The sequence below is a fragment of the Epinephelus fuscoguttatus genome, linkage group LG9 (genome assembly GCF_011397635.1).
Source record: "Epinephelus fuscoguttatus linkage group LG9, E.fuscoguttatus.final_Chr_v1".
NCBI classification, from domain to species: Eukaryota; Metazoa; Chordata; class Actinopteri; order Perciformes; family Serranidae; genus Epinephelus; species Epinephelus fuscoguttatus.
This window is the reverse complement of record NC_064760.1, coordinates 14,527,449-14,539,814: the sequence shown is the minus strand read 5'-3', so window position 1 is coordinate 14,539,814 and position 12,366 is coordinate 14,527,449. Positions and strand designations below refer to the sequence as shown.

General features: G+C 41.0%; 1 protein-coding gene across 2 annotated transcripts; it reads left to right on the top strand.

The window, feature by feature from the left end:
- Positions 1–661: 661 nt before the first annotated feature.
- grxcr1a (glutaredoxin and cysteine rich domain containing 1 a) lies at positions 662–8,988 on the top strand. Of its 2 annotated transcripts, none has more exons than XM_049585925.1 (4): positions 662–1,191; positions 5,193–5,426; positions 5,512–5,577; positions 8,712–8,988. In XM_049585925.1, the coding sequence occupies exons 1-4, from the start codon at positions 793–795 to the stop codon at positions 8,889–8,891; spliced, it is 879 nt and encodes a 292-aa protein (XP_049441882.1). In that variant the 5' UTR covers positions 662–792; the 3' UTR covers positions 8,892–8,988. The 2 variants fall into 2 exon arrangements, with proteins under 2 accessions (XP_049441882.1, XP_049441881.1); XM_049585924.1 differs by having other exon boundaries at positions 5,187–5,426.
- The last annotated feature ends 3,378 nt before the right edge of the window (positions 8,989–12,366 follow it).

The following is a 12,366-nucleotide window of genomic DNA, read 5'->3' as shown; positions in this document are numbered from 1 at the left end:
TAGCGTCTAGTTTTAACATGCTAGCTTGCTTAGCGCATTAGCATGCTATAATTTTTCTTATTAGCCCTGATCACAAAGCACTGCTGAGGCTGATGGGAATATTGTAAATTTAGTGGGTGTTTGTTAAAGAAATGACTGTCTGTAAAATAAAAAATAAAAAAATAAAAAAAAAATCATGATTATTCATCAATTAGCCGAGCTGTTGAGATATTTTGGTCTATTCCAAAATGGCTGACTACCCAGCAGATATAGTTTGTGTTAACTAAGGTGTGTGTTCAGTCACACTGTAATTATTATCTACTGTATGTTTTAAATTACCAGGCTATCATGTAGCAAAAGAGTATAACTGTAATGAATCGTGAAATGTAGCTGACGAAGAGGCTGATGTTTCCTCCCAGCATCGGCTGTCATCTTACCCCGAGAGAAGAAATGTTTGTATGTTTGATTAAAGCACACAAAGTCAGGCCATTAAAAGTCTTCTGTCAAAGCTTTGGTGAAAACTGTGTAAACTGTGATAAATAATTCAAAGACAACGATCACTTTACTTGAGATTAGCTTGCTAGGTTGCCATGGTAGACATACATGTATTATTTACTGTCAGTGTGAGTCTGACTGCGAGGCAGCTTACAGGCTCTCAGTCGTTTTTAGATCTGTTCAAACAGCGAGGATTAAACAAGGTAGTAATCCATGGGGGACAAACTGGTGTGTCTGAGCTGCATGTCTACCTCTGAATGAGAGGCAAGGAGCTACGCTGCAGTGTTGTGGACCATGTAATGTGGCAGAGGGTTTGCAATGGAGGGGACAATGATGACGGCTGGACAGGAGAAGCCACAGAAGCGGGTGAGGTTCCGCGTGGCTTCGGGGAACAGCGGCCGCGTGCTGAAGGAGATGTTCAAGGATGAGGGGCCTTCAGACTCCCTGGATTCAGACTGCACCAGCAGCTCTGATGCAGAACGGGCCAGCACCCCTTCTACGAGTGGAGACGGACACCTGTATGGATTCCTGGGCTCCGAGCTGGACGACAGCGAGTGTGAGCCTGATGACCTGCTCATGTACGCAGGGGCCACCAAGGACTGGATGTTCACCACTAAGAGGGTCAACATCCTCAGTAAAAACGGGACAGTGAGAGGGGTCAAACACAAAGTCAGCGCAGGTCAGACGCTGTTTGAAAACCTTCCCAATTCCAGCAGTGTAAGTACATCTGACAAGGCCAGCTTTATTTTTCTTGTTTAATACAACCTATACATGAGGCCACTTCCCATTAGTATCGTCCGTGCCCTCATGTCTACTTACAGGAAGGAGCTACATGTTGGTGTACAGCTGGGATAAAAGCTCACAATAGAGGACAAGGTCACAGAGCAATTAAAGATTAATGATGCATTTCGTTAAGTGTTTCAAGAGAAACTAATCAGGTTAATGAATTCTCGGCACTTTCTAGTATCCCCGCAGGAACAAGTGTTTGTTATGCTGAGGTAACCCTTGTGCTGATGCAAAGGTGATGTAAAGGGTCATATCGGAGAAGCCATTTCTCTGCAAAGTGGTATTAGGTGAATGAACAGCATCACTGTGGAGCAGATAAAGCGTCTCATCATGTTGATCTTTCCTTTAGGAGGAAGTTTAAATGTCTATCACTTGAGCTACATTTATGCTGGTGTGGTAAAGCTGTGCAGACTTTACAACTCCATCTACTTTCACCTGCAATAGCATTCAATAAAACATTACATTTTAAAACATTTTAATGGACCACCTGCAGCATCTTTAGTAATTTACATTCATTTTGTCTCTGTACAGTTTCCAAACTCGTATACGTAATACGTAACTTGTTAAATGGTTATAACATGCGGTACCACTTTCTAATAAGGCACCTTTAATAAATGGATTATAAGTGTTAACCTCCAAACACACAGCCACTCAGAGATGAGGCCGAGGAGGGGATTAGTTGCCATATTTGGGATGGCATTTAGTTGGATCCTCACTTCACCTTGACAACCTGTACATCATGTGAAAGTACACACCTCTCACAGGTGCTCAATTTCAACGCACTCACCAGAGAAAAATGTTTATACTGTACATTTCTTCGGGTGGTGTGGTGGTGTGGTGGTTAGCACTCTCGCCTCACAGCAAGAGGGTTGCCAGTCGATCCCAGGCGTGGGAGCCCTTCTGTGTGGAGTTTGCATGTTCTCCCCGTGTCAGTGTGGGTTCTCTCCGGGCACTCCGGCTTCCTCCCACAGTCCAAAGACATGCAGATTGGGGACTAGGTTAATTGGTAACTCTAAATTGTCCGTAGGTGTGAATGTGAGCGTGAATGGTTGTCTGTCTCTATGTGTCAGCCCTGCGATAGTCTGGCGACCTGTCCAGGGTGTACCCTGCCTCTCGCCCGATGTCAGCTGGGATAGGCTCCAGCCCCCCCGCGACCCTCAAGAGGATGAAGCGGTTAGAAGATGAAGATGTACATTTCTTCAAACCATGTTACATTTGTTCATTATTTTGTAGCTGATACGTTGAAACTTTACATTTCTAACACTGTGTTGAAGGTGTGGTTAGGTTAAGGCACAAACCCACTTGGTTCTGGTGAGGAGAAGATCGCGTTTGGCTTAAAGCACCCATGTTTAGTGCCATAAAAGCTGCTGGAAAAGCACGGATGACTTAGTAGGAAACACTCAGGTTTGGTGGCTCAAACAACGGTGGAAACACTGCACAGCCAATGTTGTTAGTTTGAACAGTGGTTCGCAGCTTTACAGGCATCTTGCCTCAACAGGCTAACCACCATCCCCTCCACTTCCCGATGACAAAGTCAGCTCATGTACTATGTCACTTGAGAAACAGTGATATGCTATGTATGAACTGTGCAAATGTAACATAGTCATTGTTTGCAGAAACGCACAATGTAAACGTTTTCCTTTGGTGACTAGGCTGTAATTTACAACAGGACCTGTATACTGAACTTTTTTTAATTAAGATTTGCACTGTTTGTGCTTAAAGGGACAGTTCATCCCAAAATCAAATATACGTATTCATGGGTGCAGATCTGATGACAAGTTTGGGGGGGACACAATCAGTTGTGATTTTTTTTTTAATTGCACGCGTGCAAATCATGCCCACAGAGCGCTTGAGATTGCCAGCATATTTCATGATTTCATAGAGGCTCATCACCATCACCAAGTCATTCAAAAAGCACTACAAAGAGAATCATATGCTTACCTTTACTGTTTATTTCTCTTAAACAGCCAGTAGTACATGGAACAAGCCATCACCCTCCTTTTCACTGCTTCACTGCTAGTTAATGCTACTTCTAGTTTCAGGGTCTCAGGCATGTTATGTCCACTCACATTCTCATCTCTCGCCTCTCATGGATTCCCATTTCTCCTCATCATCTTCCTTTTCTCCCAGTATATAGGACTACTGTATACATTTGTTCAGTTTCAATCATTTAAGCTATTTAGAATTGGGGGGGACAATTTGTGTTTTTCAGAATTTGGGGGGGGCATGTCCCCCCCATCCCCCTGGGATCTGCACCCATGTACGTATTGTCCCTTTTACCTGTAGGACTGTTTATCAATGTAAGTTGTTCTGGTGTGAGTTGCAGAGTGTTGGAAATATCAGCTCTAGAGAAGTCTGCCTTCTCTTAAATATAATGGAACTAGATGGCGCTCGGCTTGTGGCGCTCAAAGTGCCAAAAAAAACCAAACAAAAAATGTGAAAAATCCAACAACAATGTCTCTTTCCAGAAAGTATGACCCAGTGACTTAAGATAATCCACAGACCTTGTTGTGAGCAGATTCATGTGGGAGCTATTTTCTTTCTACCAGACTACACCTGCTAACTGTATCACCACGCAAGCATGCATCTGCTGCTGTTGAGTTTTTCAAATATATTTTTGTAGCACTTTGAGCACAAGTCAAGTGCCATCTAGATCCATTATATTTGAGATTAAGCAGACATCTCTTTTGCTCCAACTCTCATCAGTTCACACCAAAAGAATCTACATTAATAAATAGCTCTACACGTGAGAAGAAAGAAATGTGTATTTTTTATATTGGGGTGAACTGGCACTTTAAGTTTTTATTTCATTGGTATTTTGACTAAGTTTGACTTTTGGATTGTAAACTTCAAAGTATTCCAGTTTATTTTGCTTTTTTTATTTTCAGCTTGTGAACATAAAAAGGGACTTATATCCATCAGTTATAAGCCAGTGAGAAGAGCAGCCTTTAGCTTGATTGGTTGATGTTTTGTGTTAAGGCAGTTACAAATGTTGTTAATGTGGATTTTTAAGCATTTAAGGAGCAGTGTGTAGGATTTAGTGGCATCTGGCACTGAAGACAGCAGATTGCAACCAGGGGAAATGTATCCCGGTTAGAATTCCTTCAGTGTTCATTGTTCAGAGGGTTTTTACTGGGAGCCTAATTATCCACAGGGGTCTGTTCATCTCCAAAACAAACAAACAGTTTGATTAAAAAAAAAAGTACAGTAGAAACACTGAATAATGTAATAATGTTTCACATTACAAATCAGTGTTTCTCCAACACGCGCCACAGATGTCATGGACAAGCCACTAGACCCTTTTTCGCTGATAATTTAAGGTCCAAACGTTAAGGAGGTTTTAACCAGGAGGCAAATTATCTGCAGAGGTCTCTTCCTCTCTAGAACAAACAGAATCAGTGACATAAACTTGTAAAACATTGAATGAAGCAGTTTAACATTAAAAAAAAAGAAAAGTTTTCCGACAGTCTCAATGCCGAAGAGCTGCTAACTATGGTGAAAATACAAATTGCTGTCCATTCTGGGCTACTGTTGGAACATGGCCGTGCAACATGGTGGACTGTGTGGATGAGGACCTGTTCCCTTTGTAGATATACACATATAAGCGGCTTATTCTAAGGTAACAAAAACACAACGACTCTATCCCCCACAATCTGACAAACTGGATCTTTACAGCCATTAACCACAACTTATTAGAAATGTGGTTCCAAACATAAGAAACGTTGCTATTAGAGAACAGTAAGAGTGAAAAAATTATATTGTCAGTATTGATAACATAACTAAGAGGCATTTGAGAGGCTGATATCTGAAGTACATATACTGAAATTTTATATCATCATCTTGCTGCTCGGAGGTTTAATCTCTGTATAGTTATTTGAACCTTCTGGACAAAAACGACTACACTAAGGACTTTCACTTCCTCTTAGATGGAGTTCTCTCTTGAATTTGGGCGGATAGTGATCTACACTACAAGCTTCCGTGTGGTGAGGACGACCTTTGAGCGCTGCGAGCTGGTCCGGAAGATCTTCCAGAACCACAGGGTGAAGTTTGTGGAGAAGAACATCGCTCTGGACAGCGAGTATGGGAAGGAGCTGGAGGAGCGCTGCAAACGTGTGGGAGAACCTCCATCATTACCCGTTGTGTTCATTGACGGACACTACCTTGGGGTCAGTTCTTTTTCTTCCTCCTGTCTTATATCTGACATCAATATTTTGGATGCTGAGGTCATTAAAAAGAGTTTTTGTTTTGCAGGGTGCTGAGAAAATTCTAGGCATGAATGAATCAGGAGAGCTTCAAGATCTTCTGACAAAAATCGAGGTTGGTTTTCAGTGTTAGCATTAGAAATCACACTCTGAATAATTGATGTTGGGCAAATAGCTGATTTCCTGTGAATCAGGTTGAGTCAGCCACTTGGTTTGACACATGATGTTAAATCATTCATGTGTTTCATGTTTAGCACATATCATATTAGGCATAAGGTAATTATAAAGTCATAATAAATTAACGCTTTGTGTTTGCCCAATGTGACTGAGACGAACTGAGTGCTAACAGGAGCAGTCGTTTCCCCTCTCACCAGTCGTGTCATCAATAAAACATGAGCAAACTGCAATGTAAAAGATGCATGCACATCAATAAGTGACCATCAATAATGGAGGGCGTGCTATTGATTCTGCCTCCAACACATTTGTTCAAACACACCGACGCAGAGCACAACGCTTGGTGGTACAAACCGACATCGTGTAAACTATTTCTGTTTCTCACAGAGCTGCACAAACGCCTGTCACACATGCACTGGCCTTTTCCCAGGCCTCGGTTGTAATTTGGACCCAACAAGAGTCTTCATGAGCGAATACAAAGCAGTGTTATGACATTTAAGTCATGCATTCCAGTCACTGCAGGCTATTAAAAAAAGTATGCAGCTCTGAAAGGTCATGCATACTCTAATCAGTCCAGAACTGGCCTGTAACATGGCTTTACTGTGTGTTTATAGCTGCAGAGCTATGTCCCAACAAAACCTCAAATGTGGAACAGAAGTTAGGACTAAGAGAATAATTTAATATTTTGGAAAATGCCCTTTCTTGCTGAGAGTCAGATGAAAGGATTGATACCTTAATAAATAGCTGAATTAACTGTATTAATGTTGATTGATGTGGATTTTATGTAGATGGAACAGGCAGCAGCTTGTTGACATTTCTTTTTTTACATACAGGTAATACAGTACATAATACAGTACATGTATTACCTTTATTTAACCAGGAAGTCCCACTGAGATTGAAAATCTCTTTCACGAGAGAGACCTGGCCAAAGTAGCAGCCAATCAAAATTCATTAAATGCAACAAATACAACATGTAACACAAAAATCCACAATAAAATAATAACAGCAGCTATTGAAACATAGTGGCCTCTCAAGAAAGACAAGCACGTCTCTATTTTTTTTTTTTTATCAAGTTGGAGATACCGTCCCTGTAGGAAATTCCCAGTGTCTTCTACTTGGAGTTACACCTCAGAGGATGCCGTGAACAGTTATTCTGACAAGGTTGCTTCTAATTATGGTCTAAATGAGTGGTTCCCATCTGGTCCAGCCATGGTGTCCAGATTTCTCCTCAGTCATTAGTTCAAGGTCCACACAGTTTAATACATTCAGCGTCATACCTGCATTTGGCCATGTCATCCAGCTAGTTTGCCGTCTCTGTTAAGCAGCTGCCTGTTAGCTGCCTACTTCAAAGTAAAAGCTTTGTGCCAGAGGGTCACTGTATTTCAAAATAAAGTGTATTTTTCTACAAATCTGACATGTTATTGGGTCACTTGTGGTCCATTCAGAATGAACTTGCGACCCACTTTTAGACCACTGGTCTAAATTATATGAAATGAACATGGCATATGTGCCAGACTATTTATGAGTTTGGGCTAGTCTCTGTTTTAGCCCAGGAATAGTTTGGCACATTGCTCTCTATAACCACAAATTTGAAATTTGTACAATTAGTTTTTGTATGAACTAAACAAATGAGATATAATGAGTGAGATTTGGATGTGCTGGTAGGGGGTTTATTCTACATTTGGTCAGAGCCAGGCTAGCTGTTTCCCCTGTATCCAGTCTTTATGCTAAGCTAAGCTAAGCTAAGCTAACGTAGTAGTGAGCTGTATCGATCTTCTCATCTAACTTTTACAACAAAGACAAGAAGAGTACTTCCCAAATGTTGAATTATTCCTTTAAAGTTTAAGGTTAGTTATTTGTACCAAATTCAACTTATCTAAAGGGACAGTTCACCTCAAAAATCAAAAACACATATTTTTCCTGTTACTTAGCTACTATTTATCAATCTAGATTGTTTTGGTGTGAGTTGCTGAGTGTTTGAGATAGCAGCCGTGGAGATATCTGCCTTCTCTCTGACACAATGGATCTAGACCAGTAGTTCCCAACTGATGGGTCACGGTCCAAAAGTGGGTCGCAGGCTCATTCTGAATGGACCGCAAGTGACTCGCAAACATGTCAAGTTTGTAAAAAAACAACAACAACAACTTTATTTTTAAGTACAGTGAATTTCAGCACAGAGCTTTCAATTCCAAGTGCTGTTTTATGTTGTAGAGAGAGTGACTAACAGACAGCTACATAAAAGAGACAGCAAACCAGCTCAACAACATGGCCAAACGCAAGTATAATGCTAAATGTATTAAACTGTGGGACTAATGACTACAGTGAAATCTGGACCCCATGACTGGACCAGTTGGGAATTACCAAACTAAATGGCACTTGTGGTGTTCAAAGCGCCACAAAAAAAAAAACACTTGAAAAACTCAACAGCAATATCTCTTTCCAGAAATCACAACCCAGTTACTTTAGATTATTCGCAGACCTTGTCCTGAGCAGTTTCATGTAGTAACCATTTCCCATCTACCAAACTACACCTGCTAACCGCATCACCGCACAGAAAGATGCATGCTTCTACTGCTTGCTCACCCAGCACCTGAGCTAGCTAATGTTACAGCTCAGCCGAGGAGGACGGCATTAATGTTTACATTTCATGCTGGCACGAGCATAAGCCTTCTGTGTAGTGGAGCAGTCGCCGGATGTAGTTTGGTAGACAGAAAATAGCTCCCACATGAAACTGCTCCCAACAAGGTCTGTGGATTATCTTGAGTAACCGAGGAGCTGGGAAAGAGACATTGGTTGAGGTTTTCAAATTAATTTTTTGGCATTTTGAGCGCCACAAGCCGAGTGCCATCTAGTTCCATTATATTGGAGAGAAGGCAGACATCTCTACGACTAATATCTTCAACAACTCACACCAAAATAATCGAGATTAATAAATAGCACTACACATAAGAGGACAACATGTATACTCTGCATGTCAAAACAAGGAATGCAGGGAATGTAGTTTTTTTAGGTCTCAGTAATTAAAAGTTGGCCATCTTATCTGGACTGTAACTATTTATCTATCCCTGTATCCAGAGGGTGCAGCAGCCCCAGACGTGCCAGACCTGCGGGGGCTTCGCCTTCATCCCGTGTCCAATGTGCCATGGCAGCAAGATGTCCGTGTTTCGCAACTGCTTCACGGATTCCTTCAAAGCCCTCAAGTGCACTTCCTGCAACGAGAACGGCCTGCAGCCCTGCGTGAGCTGCAGCCACTGAGGATGTTAAGTGCCTGACCCAACATCCTTAACTTCCCTCTGTGGGACTTCACGCGGGACTTTCAACTGGACTGTAACACAGGCGGTGACATGAGACACAGCAGGACTCTTCCTCCATGGCCATTGTTAGTAAGGAGAAAAGGAATTTGTAATAAAATTGTGAATCTGTGGATCTGTTGGTGTCGTACATTTCTCTGTATATCTTCAACTCTTTATGATCTGACACATAACAGCAGGTTCCTCCATTAGCTTACTGCAAAAGTCACAGTGAGAGGTGTCTGTAAACACGTCTGTCCAAAAAGGAGTTGTGAACTAGTTTCACCTCTGGTAAGCTTGTTATTTAATTAGCAAGGACGCTCCTTCATTAACAATGCTCTCATTACTAATCCCTTATCAGACGGAGTTAAGGATAACAGAGACACACAGGGGAGAGAGGGAAAGGGAAAGGGCTCAATTTGCAGCCAGTAGAGGGCATGAAACTGGACCTGTGCTCACAGCGGAGCTCCTGACATCATTCAAACTTCATATAAAACTTTAAAAATGGAAGATTAGTTTTAGCTAGGTGTACCTAAAAAACTGGCAACTGGGTGTTTATCAGAAAATATGGCAAACACACACAGTTCTAGTGTGTAAGATTTAGGAGCATCTTTTGGCAGGAATTGATTTTAATATTCATGACTATGTTTCAATTAGTGTATAAGCACCTGAAAATAAGAATCATTGTGTTTTCATTATGTCAGAATGAGTTGTTTGCCTTCATGTGGAGAGGATTCTCTTACACAGAGTCCACCATGGTGTTTCTACAGTAGCCCAGACTGGACAAACCATGTTCGTGTTTTCAAGTTGGCCACTGTAGTTCTCCTACAGCAGGGGTCAACAACCTTTACTATAAAAAAAGATACATTTTTGGCCAAAAACAATCTGTATGGAGCCGCAAAACATACCTGAACCTTATAATGACGATCTAAATGAGCCTATCAACATTACTAATGGCTCCAACTGAGCATTCATTGCTATCTTTTAACACAAGGTTGCTCCTCTATACAACATTGGTGGTTAAAGCAAACAAATCTGCCCGCACACCACTAAATTGTCTGTTGTCCATTATTTTTTGGATTTGCCTAGCTAGGGAGACTCAAGAGGGGCCACCGCCATTGAGATTTGGCAAAATTTGGAGGAAAAGGTGCCAGGCCGGAGACATATGATGCTCATTTTAGTTGACGAAATGTTAAAACATCATTTTAATCTGTGTGTAGGCTACACATTTTTACAATCAGATATTGTAAAATGTCTGTAGGCCTAAAACAAAGATGTATGGAATTTAAAATGTTAAAAAATAACTGCTATTTATTTCTGACAAACCCACAAGGAGCCGCTGTAGTGGAGATTAAGAGACACATCTGGCTCCAGAGCAGCAGGTTGCCTTCCCCTGTCCTACACGGTTGACACACACCACTAGATGCCCTTAAATCCTACACACTAGAACTTTAAATTTAAATAAATCAAAGAAATCAAACAACTTTAAACCATTTTAATAGTATATTGGATATTTCTGGTGCTACATTAGCTAAAACAAATGGCTGATTGATTGACAAAAGCTGCTGTGAAACGGCGTCTACTTAGGGCAACAAAAATGTTAATCCTGGTTGCGTTGGTGCAATGGACAACCAAGAAAGGACGACAGAGGAGATACCCACACACCGATACAACGGGGCTATCATCAGTGCTACCAGTGACAGTCAAGGACTGAAACGTTTGCTTCTGTTTTGTATTCACTTTTTCTCATTTTTTGCACTTTGAGCACCTTTTTTTTTTTTTTTAAATAAATTGACATCTTTTTGTATTGATTTTAGCCTGGGAACCTATTTTGTGGCTGTCTAGCCCAATTATATTGGTGAGCGGGCGTCTCCTTTGCTGTCCTGTCTTAGAAAAAGCAACTATTTCGATAATCGATTAATCGTTTAAGTAATTTTTCAAGGATAAAGACCCTTCTTTTAATCAAGAGGATTTGCTGGTTTCCTTTGTCCATCTGTGAGTTGGACAAAACAAAGATATTTGAAGAGGTCGCATTCGACTGCAAGAATTTGTATCTGTGAGAAATTGTGATTTTTAAAAGTATTTTCTGAGTTTTTGTGACCAAACGATTAATCGATAATGAAAATAATAGTTGCAGTCCTGGTCTACATGCACACGGAACAATGACCTATCCAGCCTCAGTTTGTGGCTCTCATGATTGTAAGTTGGGTTAAAAATCTTTCATTACTCAATCAATCAATCAAACACCAGAGGCAGAATAAAAACTAAATAAAGAAATAGAAGAATATGCCAACTAAAAAAAACCAGATTAATATAAATAAATAAATAAATAAATACACAATAATCATACATACAAAATTAATAAATAAATAAATAAATAAATAAAAACACATCATGGCAGAAAAGGGCACAAATTGGTGCATTAAAATTAACCAAAATGCAAGAAATTAGTTTTTTGATGCTTATTCTAGCAAACCCCCCAAACCTACGCCCTTGTTTCCAATGACTTCTCCAAAGATGAAAGATTTCTAGTAAAATGGGGTTGCTCAGCCCTGTGACTTGAATGTAATTGTAATACATGAGATGCACAAACGAGTTAATCCAGAAGGCAGCACACAATGCAATGTGACTAATTGGTTCAATAATGCATTGGCTGCAGAGGGATTTAGCTTTGCATTGAATAATTCAGCCCAGGGAGAACTTAATGTGCCCCAATTTTTCCTTTAACCTTAAAAACCAAAGCAGTGCATTTCAGTATTTGACGACATCGGCATGAAAAGACAAGTCACTCCGCTGCCAGTGGTCCTCGCATGCGATCCTCGCCGTTTAGTGTTTTTTAACGGATGATGTCATTCGTTGGCTGCCATCCAAAGGGTCAGAGAAACGCAGCGCCCGTGCAGCTCAGCTCTCTATGCTGTCATAGCCCTGTACAATGCTGCTTGAACATGATTAGACAAGGCAGCACTGTAAAGAGGCTAAAAGCGTAGAGCAGTGTGGTGATGATGATGATGGTGGTGATGGTGGTGATCATCCGCCATGAAGACCTTTCCTGCCATCACACACTACCTGGATTGTTCTAGATGCTCCTGCACCTGTGATTCAAACAGCAAATCGATTATTTAGAGGAAGAAAAAACAGCAAAAACAAAAGGTTGATGGGTTTTGTGCATGGGTAATGGGAGGTGATTGCATCGCAGAACAAAACCTCGTTTCTTTAATTCAATTCCGCACCGAAGAGTAATGGGGTTTGGGATTTGGTAACCGCAGGCTTGTGGTGATGGAGGGGAGGTTGCATGAAAATCAGAGACCCCAACTGTGCGGGTTTACTGCGCCCCCATCTGTGGGCTGCTGGAGAAGAAAATATTGGAGAGAGGGGGGGAAATGCATCGAATATTATCACAAAACAGCTTCATTTTAATTAAATGCGCTCGTGAAATAAAG

Coding starts and splice junctions, on each gene's coding strand:
- grxcr1a (XM_049585924.1), top strand. CDS start 793: ATGGAGGGGACAATGATGACGGCTGGACAGGAGAAGCCACAGAAGCGG. Junction 1,192..5,186: donor ACCTTCCCAATTCCAGCAGT/GTAAGTACATCT, acceptor ACTTCCTCTTAG/ATGGAGTTCTCTCTTGAATT. Junction 5,578..8,711: donor ATCTTCTGACAAAAATCGAG/GTTGGTTTTCAG, acceptor CCCTGTATCCAG/AGGGTGCAGCAGCCCCAGAC.